The sequence below is a fragment of the Ziziphus jujuba genome, chromosome 2, assembly GCF_031755915.1.
Source record: "Ziziphus jujuba cultivar Dongzao chromosome 2, ASM3175591v1".
NCBI lineage: Eukaryota > Viridiplantae > Streptophyta > Magnoliopsida > Rosales > Rhamnaceae > Ziziphus > Ziziphus jujuba.
The window spans coordinates 15,907,141-15,922,955 of record NC_083380.1 but is presented as its reverse complement, the minus strand read 5'-3'; the positions used below and the strand labels follow the sequence as shown (position 1 = coordinate 15,922,955).

Sequence of the window (15,815 nt, the reverse complement as noted above, 5' to 3'; positions counted from 1 at the left end):
AATTCAAATTTAAAATTTAATTTTAGCTATTTCAATTTTAAATGATTATTATCATAAAAATTGGAGTGCAGGTACACATTTTTGAGTAATATGTTGCTGCATGCGTGAATTGTCCTTATTGTAATAATTAAAGTTGTTTGAAATCAAAACAGTATCATTTGTTTCCATTTGAATTATATAATACAGGACGGATTCAAATTATCCAGTTATGTATATGACATGACTATTTTACATGTTATTTGTTTTCATTTGAATTTTATAATTGAGATGAAACAAAGTATGATCAATAAACAAAATATAGACATGTTTAAATCGTTCGGATTATGTATACCGAGTAATTACTTCACATACCATTGGTTTCAATCAAGATCATGTAACTTAGATGGAAATGATATGTCTAATTTACAAAACCTGAATGGATTCACATCATGCAAGTTATGTATGCCACATGACTACTTCATGTCTCATTCATTTTTGGTTACATCACATAGTCCATATGAAATAGAATACATCCAGCATACAAAACCTAGATGGGTTCAACCGACAAAGTTACTACTTCACATATTGTTTGTTTTCATTCAGATTATATAATTCAAATGATACAAAATATATTCGATATGCAAAATTCAAATTTGTTCAACTCATCCGTGTTATATATACTACACATATTCTTGAAGTGATTATTTTCTCCTATATATAGAACCTTGACCTATTTGACCTATTCAAAACATTTGTGCCACTATACCAAATGACTTTAGAGTGATACGAAGAATTGATGGAATAAAAATTAAATATATATATATATATATATTAGAAAAAAATAAACTATAAAAGTTAAATACTTACATTTTTAACGTTGAAATGAATGATTTACCAATCATTTTTGTATATTTTTTACTTCTTAATTGCTCAACTCTATTTTTTCCATTGTTAGGGTTTCTTATTTTTCCTAAAACTCCATTGTAGCATGTACGTCCTAATATATTTTTATTCTATTTATATGCTTAAAGGTAGCTGTGACTTTTTAACAAAGGATATATATTTTTGACATATTAAGAAATAATTAAAAATGTAATGTAGTTATTAAATTTTGTAGCATGAATAGAAACGCAATTCCCTTATTGTTAATTTCTAGTAAGAGTAAAGAAAGCTCCATTGGTAAACTTAAGTAATCCAATCTCATATATTCATCTTTAAACTTGTTTGTGCTCTATCTGCTGGCAACTAGCTTACCAAAAATCCAACTCTAGTTCGATTTAGTCAAACAAGTTCAAAAATTACTAAAGAAAAGTTAATTAGTACGCAAACTTTTAAATGCAAAGCTGCTTGATGAAATTCATTGTCCGCAATAACACTTTTAAACTATTGTACTCATGTGAAGATCAAAGCATTCCAATAATAAAGGCACAGTCTAATATTCTTACGATAAATTTCAAATAAAAGAAAATTACTCCTCATATAACGTCAAAATTTAAGGAAGAGTAGAAACTTCAAGAAATAGAGCTACAAGAATAAGCTAAAAGCTCAAGTCTTCTTACCCTGCAGCCAATATATCTTCCAGCAGTCTAGTTATACCACTTCATAAAATTCCAAGACTGCCATATTTAGCTATGTTCTTTAACAGATTTTTGCTATGAAAGTCTTCTTTTTTGCAAGTCACATTAAGCATATCATGAGACTATATCGACAGGAATCTTCGAGTCGTAGACTCTTTCTGTAGCCTTCTTTGCCTGAACAAAAAACATCAAAAATCAGATGAAGAAAATAACATGGAGAAAGGAGAAAGTGAGAGAGAAAGGTTACTTCTTGCTCCCAGTTGGTGCGAATGGTGATAGTAAAAAGAGATAGCACTTGTACCACGAGTGCACATATTATTCCCAACCAGAGACCCTATTCAAAACAATAACTCAAAAATATTATTACTTGCTTGCACTAGAAGTTAACATGAAAAAGAAGTTAAATGGCACTAGAAATGAACCCTTCCACGAATATGGAAGACAAAAGCCAATAAAACAGCTGATGGAATTCCCACCAAATAGTAGGGTCCGAGGTTCACATAAGCTCCAATCTTCTGCCACCCACATCCTCTTGCATTCCCTATGAATTAATGTTCATATTTAGTCATCTTAATAGCTCCACTGCCAGATTCATCTATGAAGGCTATCTTATAATCTATTTCCCTTTGATTTTTCTAGAGATCACATTCTACAAAGCTTGTGTTATTAGCTTAGGACTAGAGGATGGGACAATTTATTTGTCTCTAAAACCAATGTTTTTATTCTTATTGGTTCTATGGATAGAAAATTCCTAATGAAATTAAAGAAAAGAAGAAGAAAGGCCCATGAATATGTTGAAAATAGGTAATCAACCTGTTGGTATATTTTGAGAAAATTATTCTGCAATGTTAATGTTTAAAATAAATGTAAAACTGATATGGTATAGATATTATCATAGTGAATGTATACTTTTAGAGCCTCTATAAACATTATTTATGTTTCATAAAAAGCTAAATTTTCCTGAAAAAATTATTTAAAAACAAAAGTTAATAGAATATATAGTTAACTAAAAGCCGTCAATAGCCCTTTTACACAATATTATTGGAAAACAATTTATGACATCCAGATATATATATATATATATAGCATAATTTATTAAAACTTATAAAATTGAGAAATGAGAGATAGAAAAAATTTGAAATATAGAAAAGTTTAGACTCTGATGATTTAATAAAAATAAACTATGTATTTAAAGAAGAGAGAAAAGAAGTAAAATGTAATAGAAAAAAAAAAAGGCCATAAGTCTTAATCTGCTTTGTCAATAATTTTATAAAAAATAATCTTAAAATTCATAAATAATGCTTAATTTTATTTTTACTGAGTAATATTGTTTAATTAATTTGTTATTAACAATAAGGAGACCCCAAAAAAAAAATAAATAAATAAAAGAAGGGAGACACAGCATTAATCACAGAATTAAATAAGGCCACCTTTACAATAATGTACAATATTTCATCATTTAATTCGGGCATTGAGCTATTGAGGATATCAATACACTGTTACTTGAAAAATTACGATATATTTATATACAGACATATTTTCAAAAAGTAGGGAAAGAAAGGTTCACCCAAAAATTAAATAAATCTTCAGTTAAGAAAATATGTAGAACATTCTTAGTATTGCTTTTGAAATTCTTCAAAAGGGCTGTCAAGGAGAAAAATTACTTTTTGGATTAGTGAAAATATATTTTAGATGCTAAGAGAAACATCTATATAAACAATTTTTAAAGAAACTAAGTATTTTCTATTTTAATTAAAATATTAAAAATTTTAATAAATTAATTTAGCTTCAAAAATAATTTTTATGATTTCTAACCAAATATCGAAGTATATTTTTTTTATTGGTACACTAGGAATCAAAAGTATACAAAACAGTACCAAGGATGAACATTGTAAGGTAGTGCATTTTTTTCAAGTACAATTTTTTTATTTTTTATTTTGGTAATAAGTGCAATGTTGATTTCCTTGATAAATAAACGAAAATGAATAATAACATAAATTAAGCACAAATGAAATGATCAAGTTTTACTAATTTTTGGATAAGATCCAAATTAAAATATACACATCTCTCTCAACTCAGTATCAAAAAAAAAGTAAGTGTCAGGAATTCCTAGTTTATTTAAACCAATAAAATTTACATGACAAAGGCTTAATTGGAGGAAATGAAAATTGTTATTTGAATTCAAATTTAGAATTGAATTTTAAATATTCCAATTTTAAATAATAATTATTATAAAAAAAAAAAAAGACACCATACTTGGAGTGCAGGTACATATTTTGAATAATATGTTGCTGCATGCGTGAATTGTCCTCTTGTAATAATTAAAGTTGTTTGAAATTATTAAAAAAAAAAAAGAAAAAAGAAAAGGAGAAGAAGAAGAAGAAGAAGGTTGTTTGAGATCTTTTCTCATCACCAAAAACGTATTTTAGTGGTCTTAGAAGCTATATTTCTTATAAATTTTCCATTTCCAAATGCTTGAGACAGATCCAAATGGCAGTTAAGTCAACAACGAAATAATGCACATAAGTTAATCAAGTTGTTGTTGACTAGAGGAAAACAATATTAAAAGCAAGTTAATTAAGATGTTGTTGTCCAGGGGAAATCAACATCAAAAAGCATGAAAAAAATATTTGAAGGAATTATTAAATTAAATTTAGGGCAAAATAGACAAAAATCCCTCAAACTATTCAAAAATTACAAATAACCTTTTAAACAATGTATGTTCAATACAACCGACCCAAAAAAAAAAAAAAAAAAGATGTAAATATATAAACCCAAATGTCAATTTTGTAGCTAATAAAATAATTGAAATATGTTTTTAGGACAAAACTGTCCCCATCACATTCAAAATATCTATTATATTATCCATTTATATTGCCGATATTTTACATTAAATAACAATATAAAATTTTACCACATCCTTTTTTTGTACAGGAAGCCTAGTAGAAATGTCCATTCTTTCGCTGTGTGCAGTCCTATGCTCAGCCACTCAATCATAAAATAAAGTAAAAATTGTGAATAAGTAAACTCTACAAAAAGGTCGGCTACAATACTTTTTTTTTTTTTTTGGGGGGGTAAATTACAATACTATATTCTATTGTATATGGTATTTTACTTGTAGGGGTGATATTGAGATTTTAAGTTATTATTGTCTTTATTTTCACAATATTATTATTTGTTACAATTTATTTTTTATCATAACTGATGATGATAATCAACTTCTGTGATCAATTTTAATTAAAATATTTGATTTTATTATTTTTTATACTAAAATTTTAAAAATGAACTCTTTAATATTAAATATTTAAATTAATCTTAAAAATAAACTTTTTAATACTAACCATTTAAATTATCATTTAATATATAAATTTTATCGATGATTGTTTACCATTGGTTTTGACATTTTCATAATTAAGGGCTCATTTGTAAGGTTGCACAGTATTTGAAAGTAGCTACCATATATAACCAATTTTTTTTTCTTTGGATAAAATTTTTAAGTAACTACTAGCTATAAGAATAGTTTGATTATTTTACCCCAAAATTTTTTAAATTTTGCATAATTATAGTTTAAAAGTTATTAATAACTAATTTCCTAATAAGTTGTTTTATTCACGTTGCAAAATTTAATAACCACACTATATTTTATACATACTTATTTTTAATTTAATTTTTAATATATACACCCATATATTATAGATAATTTACACTTAAATGTGATTAAATAGATACACTACAAATACATAATTTACCCTTAAATGTGATCAAGGTTCAAAATTTCGATATCGGTGGAAATATCGAAAGTTCAAAATATGAAAATTTCCATAGAAATATTGGAAAGTATCGGAAATTTATTTAAAAAAATTGAAATTTTGTTGAAACTTTAGTATTAACTTACTTAAACAATTAATTATCAAATTGATTATAAAAATTACAAAAATATTAAATAGATATTATATTTCTCTTAGGAACTGTTTGGTATAACTGATGAAAGTAAAGTTGTAGTCTATAAAGTTTTGTATAATAGATATTTTTAAAAAAGAACTTTTATTAAAAAATTAATAAATATTTGGTTGTAAATAAAAAAAAACTCTATTAAATGCTCATTAAGTTTTCATATCAGAAAAAAAAATTGCATTAAATGCTTATTGAATTTCCATATAAGTTAAAAAAAAAAAAAAGAGTTTCTCTAGATAAACACAAAATTTAGGTTTTTCTAAAATAGCTTAAAAAAACTTTTTTTTTTTTGTCAATAAATGCTTGTTGACTCTTGCCAAACACTCTTATTTATTAATAAAAGAGCTTTTGGCCTATAAGTAGAGCTTTTGGTTCCCAAAAAAAAAAGTTCTATCAAACAAATATTTAATCAATTTAATTTACAGTAAGTGGTAACGATCATAAATAAAAATATACAAAAAAGAAAGTATATAGTTAATAAGTTATTTATTAATTAAGATAAAACAATCATTACAATTACATTATATTTTATAAATATCATCTCAATACTTATAAAATTCTTAGATAATTGAAAATTATTAGTATATTTTTCGTTCTCATTTTGAGATATAAAATGTGAAAAGTAATTATTAAAATATGTATTTTTTAATAATTTTTTATATAATTATTAATATGTTAATCATAAGGATAATGTATTCAATATGTTTAGTATAATATATTCTATCATCTTTTTTATTTTTATTTGCTTAATGTTATTAATTTAAATGCTATCAATATCAATTTTACATAATATTATATTTCCATGTTATTATTTTATGTTATTAATTTTTATTCTATATAATCAATTATTAACTTGTAATTATGGGATTCTAGTGAATCTATCTTATACAAAATATATAATGAGTATATATATTTTATCAATGAATAGAACTTGTTAAGGTTATTAAATTCAATTCACTTCGTTTTATTTATATCATTAAATACTTATAAAGCAATTAAAAGTTTAAAAAAAATCACTAAAATTAATTTGGTAAAATAACTTACTAAACATCAATAATATTTTTGAATTTTTATTAAAAACATTATATATATTTCCAATATTTTCATGGAAAGTTTCGGAAATTTACATGGAAATTTCTACAATTTCGATAGATATTATGGATTCCTTAGCCAAATTATTAAAAATTTGATTTAGATATTTTGATGGAAATTTCCATAGAAATTTCAGTGAAATTTCGGAAATATCAATAGATATTATGGAAATTCTATCCGTTTCCATTTGAAATCTAAATTTTATTTCGACTCCTTAAAAAAATAGAAATTTTAAGAAAATTTCGGATATTTTAAACCTTGAATGTGATTAAACACTACATATTCATGTATCCTTTGTTTCCATCCAAATTATATAATCTAAATGAAACCTAATATGTTCGGCATACAATATCAGGACGATCCAAATCATCCAGTTATGTATATTGAACGACTATTTAACATGTTTGTTTCTGTCTAGAATGTATGATTGAGATGAAACAAAATACGATTGATAAACAAATTAAACCTAGACAGGTTTAAATTGTTTGGATTATGTAGACCAAATAATTACTTCACATACCGTCCGTTTCAATCTGGATTATATATCCAATATATAGAACCCGGATGAATTGAAATCATTCAGGTTATATACACCAAATGAGTAATTCAAGTATCGTTCATTTTCATTCGGATCACATAATTCGTATAAAATTGGATACATTCAGCCTACAAAACCTGAATTGATTCAAATCGTCCAGGTTATGTATATTTGATGACTACATCACATATTGTTTGTTTTCATCCAAATTATATAATTCAAACGAAACAAAATATGTCTGATATACAAAATCCGGATTTGTTCAAATCATCTATGTTATGTATACTACACATATTCTTGAAGTAATTAATTTCTCCTATATACAGAACCTTGACCTACTCAAAGCATCTGGGCTACTATACCAAATGACTTCAGAGTGATACAAAGAATAGATTTAAAATGAATTTTTTTTTTTTAAAATAAAAAACATATGAAAAGCCATTAGAGAAGACAAATGAATTATAAAAGTTAAATACTTACATTTTCAAGATTGAAAGGAATAATTTTTAAATACTTACATTTTCAAGATTGAAAGGAATAATTTACCAATCATTATTGTATATTTATTCTTCTTAATCACTAAACTTTATTTTTTTTTTCCATTGTTAGGGTTTATTATTTTTTCCAAAAATTCTATTGTAGTATATACAAAATAATTTATTTTTATTCTTTTTATATGCTTAAAGGTAGTTGTACCTTTTAACAAAGGATATTTTTAAAATATTAAGATGTAATTAAAAATGTAATATAGTTATTAAATTTTTAGAGTGAATAGAAGTGCAGTTTCCTTATTGTTAATTTCAATTAAGTGTAAAGCTCCATTCGTAAACTTAAGTAGTCCAATCCAATCTCATATATCTATCTAAAAACATGTTTGTGCTCTATCTGCTGGCAAATAGCCTACCAAACATCCAACTCTAGTTCGATTTAATCAAACAAGTTCTCTAATTACTAAAGAAAAGTTAATTAGAACGCAAACTTTTAAATTCCACACTGCTTGATGAAATTCATTGTCCACAGTAACACTTTAAACTATTTGACTCATGTGAAGATCAAAGCAATCCATTAATAAAGGCACAGTTTAATATTCTTATGATAAATTTCATATAAAAGAAAATTACTCCTCTCATAACGTCAAAATTTAGGGAAGAGTAGAAACTTCAAGAAGTAGAGCCACAAGAATAAGCTAAAAGCTCAAGTCTTCTTACTCTGCAGCCGATGTATCTTCCAGCAGTCAAGTTATACCACTTCATAAAATTCCAAGATTGCCATATATAGCTATGTTCTAACAGATTTTTGCTATGAAAGTCGTCTTTGTTGCAGGTCACATTAAGCATATCATGAGACCATATCCACAGGAATTTTCGAGTCGTAGACTCTTTCTGTAGCCTTCTTTGCCTGAACAAAAAACATCAACAATCAGATGAAGAAAATAAATGGAGAAGGAGAAAGTGAGAGAGAACGTTACTTCTTGGTCCCAGTTGGTGCGAATGGTGATAGTAAAAAGAGATAGCACTTGTACCACAAGTGCACATATTATTCCCAACCAGAGACCCTATTCAAAAAAATAATTCACAAGAAAATTATAACTTGCTTGCACTAGAAGTTAACATGAAAGTGAAGTTAAATGGCACTAGAAATGAACCTTTCCACGAATATGGAAGACAAAAGCCAATAAAACAGCTGATGGAATTCCCACCAAATAGTAGGATCCGAGGTTCACATAAGCTCCAATCTTCTGCCACCCACATCCTCTTGCGTTCCCTATGAATTAATGTTCGTATTTAGTCATACTAATAGCTCCACTGCTTGATTCTTCCACGAAGGCTATCTTATAATCTATTTCCCTTTAATTTTTCCAGAGATCACATTCTACAAAACTTGTGTTATTAAGCTTAGGACTAGAGGAGGGGACAATTTATTTGTCTCTAAAACCAATGTTTTTACTCTTATTGGTTCTATGAAAAGAAAATTTCTTATGAAATTAAAGAAAAGAAGAAGAAAGGCTTGTGAGTGTGTTGAAAATAGGTAATCAACCTATTTTTACTCTTTCTGTCATGAAGAATCTTATGGTGGACAGGGAAATTCTGTTTTCACAGGTTTTAAAATGAAAAATGAAAAATAAAAAAATATATATATAATAACAAACATATGGCAAATAGGACAAATAAGCATTTCTGTTTGTTTTCTACCAATGTCAGATTCTGTAAAGTAGTTATAAACAGATACCAACAAGGGTTTGTCCAAGTCTATTTTTAATGTATAAGATGATGCTGTTCTTATATGAACCATGAGATAGTAGAAAAACCTGAAAGAACACACTGGAGGCCATCTAAAAAGTTGGATAATGCAAGTATTGGCATCATTATTGCTACATATTTGATCACTTCCAATTCATTGCTAAAAGCGTAGCCCCAGATGTTACGTATCAATATAAGGACCAATCCCACCAATAAACCCTCAGTAATAGCCATGACCAAGACAACATGTACTGCTAAGCGAGCTGCATCTGGGTGTCCAGCTCCTAATTCATTCGAAACCCGAGTGCTGTAATTCAGAAACCAAAACATAAAGAATATACAAAAAATATTGGATTAGAAGTAGTGCCTTTGCTGTAATATAAATACCACTTGCTGAATTCTCGCATAAACAATATTAGAATTAAATGCCTTATGTTTGGAAAGTTATAGTACCTATAAAATATAAATTCCAAAAACTTAGATATACTCAGAATTGTAAAACAGCAATGGTCAGAATCTACATCATAGCTCACCTTACAGCACTGCTTAGTCCAAAAGGGATCATCCATACTGTTGCAGCTGTGTTAAGGCTGGAAATGTAAGTTATAGTCAGCAAAAACTTAGAAATACAGAACCCCAAATTAGAAAAGTATTTAGCCTACAATATCAAGTAAAATTATGCTGCAGTTAACCATTATAATAACAAACCATATAGAAAGAACAGAGGTTTCTAGCTCGGGATTGGGAAGAAGACCAGATAAAAGAACCATCATTTCGAATGACCACATCTCTAAGCTGTTCAAAACCAGTGTAAAACATCATGGTAAACTGCATTAGGATCAAAGGGTAAAATTTCACGAAAGAGAAATATATAATGGATAAGAAAATACACCGTTTGGCATATAATTAAGACCATGATAGAACAGGATGAAGCAGAAATTACCAGACCATGACAGCTGAAGGAATGGCAAGTTTAAGAAAAGTGGGAATGTTTCTCAAAGATTCCTTTGAAAACCCTGTCCAAGATTTTGCACATGAAGAAGAGAACTTCACATAGAGGCCCAGCAATAGCACATTGATCCAATAGGAGATGGAATTTGCCAAGGCAGCTCCCCTGTTTCCAAGTCCAGATTTCAGTACCAATATCCAACACAAAATAATATGGATTAATGTTGTGATTCCACAGCTCAGCATCATTGGAAAAACAATGCTTTGGGTCTGTAAGAATCTTATGAAGCATTGAAGAAGACCATAGGCAAAAAGGGACGGGATCATAAAACGAGCATATTGTCCGGCTTCTGCTGATATTGCAGCATCTTGGCCCAGGAAAGTTAGAATAGATCTCGTGTTTGCCCAAATAACGGCAAGGGGTATGCTAACAATTAAGAGAACAAACATGGCTCTCTGCATGTGTATGCCCAGCATATGGTATTGCTTTGCTCCATATGCCTGTCCTGATAATGTCTCCAATGCACTTGACAATCCCATCTATTCGAACAAAACGAACTATTCGGATGGAGGGACTATATTACAGAAGAAAACAAAAAAATAAAAAAAATACACCAATAATCTTCGCCTTTCTAATAACATAATAATCATTTTTCATAACAACATCAAACCTGAAAGCAGCAAATAAAAGTAGAGCCAGACATATACAATTTGCTGTAAAGTTCATGGATCTTTCACCAGCATTTAAGATCCCATACTGAGTCAGTAGCTTATATATACGCAGAGAATTTGGGTTACAAACTAGTATTGGATACCTAAGTGCATAATATGAGGGAATAAAAGATTTAATTCTACCAGTTTGCTTTTTAGGCACAAATTAAAGAAGCATGATCCGTCTCAAGGACCCATTAAAATTTTTTACAGAAATTTAGGCCTATACATACAGTTCACATGAAGATTTGGGAAGCAATTTAAGCTATAATAGAAGTAGAGTCTTCATTGAACAGTTCCAGCAGGAATTCAAAGCAGTAAGTGAAAATCACCTAGAAAAGTATTGTATAATCCATAATATTGCATGTCCACATCTATATTAGAGAAAAACCCAAATCAAAATCAGAAAGTAAATTTAGGTTTTTTTTCATTCTTATTCTTTTTGGATTTTTTAAAAAGTCACTTTTAATCAACTGGGAAATGTTTTAACATGATTGAAGATGAAGTTGAAAAAAAAAAAAAAAACAAAAAACAAAACAAAACAAAAAGGATTGCCATAACCAAAGAGCACAAAGAAACCATGGAATCAATACTAAAAATTTGGGGCAAAAACCCAACTCACCAGCAAGCTAAAACCAGTCACTGATGCGAAGGAAGTAGCCATGGAAGCACCAGATAAAGATAGCTCACCAAGATGACCCACAAACATCACAGATATCATCTGCAATGAATAAATCAACAGGCTCACTGATATCAAAGGCCCTGCTAGCCATAACTGTTTCTTTACTTCCTCAAGAATCTCACTTCTACCGTGACTTATCTCTATTCCATTTTCAGATCCATTCTCTTCACAAACTTGAATCAATGGCGTGCTTAAAGTTGCGTTGTTGACCTCTCTCTCCATTTTCTACTTAGCTTTGGAGATTTAGAGGGAGAGAGAGAAAGAAACAGAGCAGAGGCATAGGCAGAGAACCACACTAATATTGGCTTCATATAGCTTCTCAGAATTTTGATGGCTCAAATTCTTTTTTGTTCCGTATAAGATTCCATGCAATTAGTCCACAAAAGTGTCGGAGTTCATTTATTCATGAGAAACAGATAAGGTGTCAATTTGGATGATTGTAAGTAAATAATACAAATAGTTTGAGCAATTTACATAAAGACAAAAATATTTGGTCACCATGTCACACACAAAAGCCGGAACTAAGTACCAGAAGTATCCAAACAAATCTTATTTATTTAATTACCAAAGATCATAGTGACAAATATAATTTTTTCCCTTAACGTCATGCATGATTTTTGATAAAAAGTAATTTTTTATTTTTTATTTTTTATTTTGTTGGCTAACTGATAAAAATTTTAGTTCGTCACATTCTTTTTTTTTTAAAAAAAAGGGGTGACATATCTTCGTCACTTCAAAAAATGGGAAACAATTTCTAACATACTTTATATATAATTTTTTTTTGGGACCACTTTATATGTAAATATAAACTGTTCCTGCACTATTTTAAAATAGTATCATATCATTTAATAATTTAAAACTAATAAATATAAAGGATATTTTTTTAAAAAATAGATATAAACTGTTTCTGTCCTGCTAACAGAGCCATTTTTAAATAGTATCATATCATTTAATAATTTAAAATTAATAAACATAAAAAAATATTTTTTAAAAAAAATAAAAGATAAAGTGATAAATAAATTAAAAAAATGGTGAGTTTCATTATTTAATTCATTCTATTTTCACAATTGATTTTCAAAACTAACATTAAAGTTATTTCATTATCTTTTTTTCCCATAAACAAATACATTTTAGAATCTCAAATAAACGATACTCTAGGACAGCAAAAGATAGAGGGTTTAGCTTAAAGTATTACAAATATATTGGAAGAAAAAAAAATAATAAAAAAAAAAAAAAGGAATTTTCAACCTAACTCATGCAATGTGGCGGTGCCTTACTGCTGCGCCTAAGCATTCACGAGATGACCAGCGGGATAATATTATAAAAATTAAACTATTAATCAGCAAAAGAACAAAACCTAGACAAGAATTAGTACAATGTACATAACAGGCTTTGGTTGAAAATTGCCAAGAGAAAGCAGCAAAAGTCCAAATTTAAAATGATATATAAAAAAAAAAAAAAAATGTGACTCATCGATTGCTCCAAGAATTTGGCAATATATGATAATAACAAAAGTTATCGGAAATCTAACCAAAAACCTCTTAATTCTATTAGTCATAATTATTAATTTCAATTTAAATAATCTGTATCACTTGCAAATATTCCAAGTACTTGGGACATAGACCAAGTGGTATGCGAGTCAAGCACGGCAATTTGAGTGACCAATATAGTCGACAAACTTAACACCTTTTATACATAGAATCCAAATCCAAACCAACTACTTCAAACTTCCTCTTTGCTAATTTTATATATACATAGCAACTTTCCTGTAAATTTCGTATGGTACATGAAATGAATAACCATTATAATTTCAAAGATGAAAATTTTTTATTTATTTATTTTTTTTTAGAAAACATGGTAGTTATTTGTTTTTAATTTTGACTTTGGAAGTGTAAAGATCAAAATTCGAAATCTTTGTATTGAATTTGTCACTATAATATTTTTGCGTAATCTTGTGGTTATATTGCGTAGCCTATTGGTAGGATTTCAACTTAGCCGAAAGATTTTGTAAATATGTCTAATATTAAAGGGTGTTTCATTATATATCTTTCTTCTCTTTTTTTACCTTTTGTTTTTTTATTTTTTTATTTTTTTGAAAGTAATAATTGAAAAATCATAATGCCCTTTTTATAGGAATAGTAGGACAAATTAATCCCACATTTTTATAAGAGCTTTGCTATATCTTCTTCCACCTCCCCCCTCCTCTTTTCTTGTTATAATTGAAAGGTCATAATGCACTTTTATGATATGGTAATAGTAGAACAAATTAATCCCACATGCTCATAAAAGCTTTGCTAACTAAAGTGCTTAGGTGACAAATTGCAATTCAACACATAGTTCACCATATTGGGGGATGAATTACCCTGTTTGCTTGTTTGCTTACGTGGTGTTAACCATTTAGCATAAATTAAATCAACATGATTTGATCCATATATATATATTGTTAAAAATAATTATACATAATATATGAATATATATGTGGAATGAAAATATAAATAAAAATACCGGACATTGATAAAATAAAATTGAAAATCTGTATGTCCTTAGCTTTAATCTGCTTGTTGAAAAATAGTCTGAGGTCTGTGTAGTACCACAGTTTTTTTAAGACAATTTTCATCTCACCGGTGCAGATGTTTGTCCGATGGTTGTCTCCCAAGATATAACGAATTCTGAAACCTTTGACTCGATACCACCAAGATTTCCCTTCGAACTTTCGATGTACCTTGCTTTACCACACTCACAATGCAAAATGCCAGAAAAATATTTTTCACTCTTTCTCTACGGAAATTCATGTGTAAGGGAGAAAAAAAAATCACATTCAAAAATTCCTTTTTTCCTTCTTTTGCTTTTCCTTTCCTTATTCCAAAAAACCAAAATGGAAAATAATTAAAAGCCCATTAATGCCATTAAGGCCCAAATCATTCACATTTCATTTAAACCAAAAACGTTACAATCCCCCACATGAATGATTTGACTACTTGGACTATACAAGACTTTAGTGATAGAGCTCTGCAGTTGGAACCTGCATAGGATAGGTAGATGTTACTCTTTGAACCTTCTCTTATGAGACTACATATTCTTTAGTGACTAATGGTAGATGCGATATCTTTGAACCATTTCATCATTTGTGTAAATGACAACATAGTTTACACAAATTATTTCCCGGTACACTTTAGTTCTCACTGTTGTGTTCATTTTGGTCTTGAACACCTACTTGGTTCTATGAGAGTTTCTAAAGAATTGTGCCCTTAACAATTCGTCTTTGAAGCGGCCACTCTTTTCTCTCACATAGGTGATTCCTATTTCCAATGTAATCAGCATAACTATGCATAGATTACCACACACTTCTAGAAATCATTAAAAGCATACTTTATGCTTAACCTCTTTCTATCACTATTTCATTATAAGAATAGGCAGAGGATTAACCCCCACAGTGATCCATACCAGTCTTTACAATTGCGTTGTCCCATTGAACTTAGATTTTGGAATCTTCAGTCAACTAGGTTGGGTTTCCATCGTATCGAATTTACTCACAGGCTTCAATCCCATTCCCCTCGATGATTTCTCAACTAATTCTCTATTTAACGTTTTGATTAGCGGATCCGCTACGTTATCTTTCGATTTTACATAGTCGATCGAGATAACTCCAGTTGAGATTAATTGTCTAATGGAATTGTGTCTACGATGAATGTGTCTAAACTTTCCATTATACATTACATTCTATGCCCTACCAATTGCAGATTGACTATTACAATGTATACTTATTGCTAGCACAGGTTTCAACCACCTCAGAATGTCCTCCAAGAACTGCCATAGCTATTCTGCCTCTTCACCACATTTATCTAATGTGATGAACTTAGATTCCATCATTGATCGAGCTATTACTGTTTTTTTTAGGACTTCCACGTTACGGCTGCACCCGTTAATGTAAATACATAGGTACTAGTGGATTTTGAATCCTTGATATTTGATAGCCAGTTAACATCATTGTATCCTTCTAATACAGCAGGATATCGTATACAGTGCAGTCCGTGTTATTCACGAGTATATCGTAAGTATCTTAATACTCTAACGATTCGTTTCCAATGATCATC

At 28.7% G+C, this 15,815-nt stretch overlaps 1 protein-coding gene across 2 annotated transcripts; it reads right to left on the bottom strand.

The window, feature by feature from the left end:
- Positions 1–1,597: 1,597 nt before the first annotated feature.
- On the bottom strand, positions 1,598–12,137 carry LOC132800579 (protein DETOXIFICATION 16-like). 2 transcript variants are annotated; one of them, XM_060814624.1, is made up of 8 exons: positions 11,662–12,137; positions 10,324–10,868; positions 10,089–10,175; positions 9,914–9,970; positions 9,449–9,687; positions 1,979–2,097; positions 1,804–1,890; positions 1,598–1,730 (listed from the first exon to the last, which is right to left on the bottom strand). In XM_060814624.1, exons 1-8 carry the CDS (start codon positions 11,941–11,943, stop codon positions 1,671–1,673), a joined length of 1,476 nt encoding a protein of 491 aa, XP_060670607.1. In that variant the 5' UTR covers positions 11,944–12,137; the 3' UTR covers positions 1,598–1,670. The 2 variants fall into 2 exon arrangements, with proteins under 2 accessions (XP_060670607.1, XP_060670606.1); XM_060814623.1 differs by lacking the exons at positions 1,598–1,730; positions 1,804–1,890; positions 1,979–2,097 and adding exons at positions 8,187–8,538; positions 8,609–8,695; positions 8,786–8,904 and having other exon boundaries at positions 11,662–12,127.
- Between the last annotated feature and the right edge of the window lie 3,678 nt (positions 12,138–15,815).

What these genes read in the sequence shown, in the direction of transcription:
- LOC132800579 (XM_060814624.1), bottom strand. Translation starts at nt 11,943, where the DNA reads ATGGAGAGAGAGGTCAACAACGCAACTTTAAGCACGCCATTGATTCAA. An exon ending in GGACTAAGCAGTGCTGTAAG is followed by an intron (nt 9,688 to 9,913) that starts GTGAGCTATGAT and finishes TCTGAATTACAG; the next exon opens with CACTCGGGTTTCGAATGAAT. An exon ending in TCTTCCATATTCGTGGAAGG is followed by an intron (nt 1,891 to 1,978) that starts GTTCATTTCTAG and finishes TGTTTTGAATAG; the next exon opens with GGTCTCTGGTTGGGAATAAT.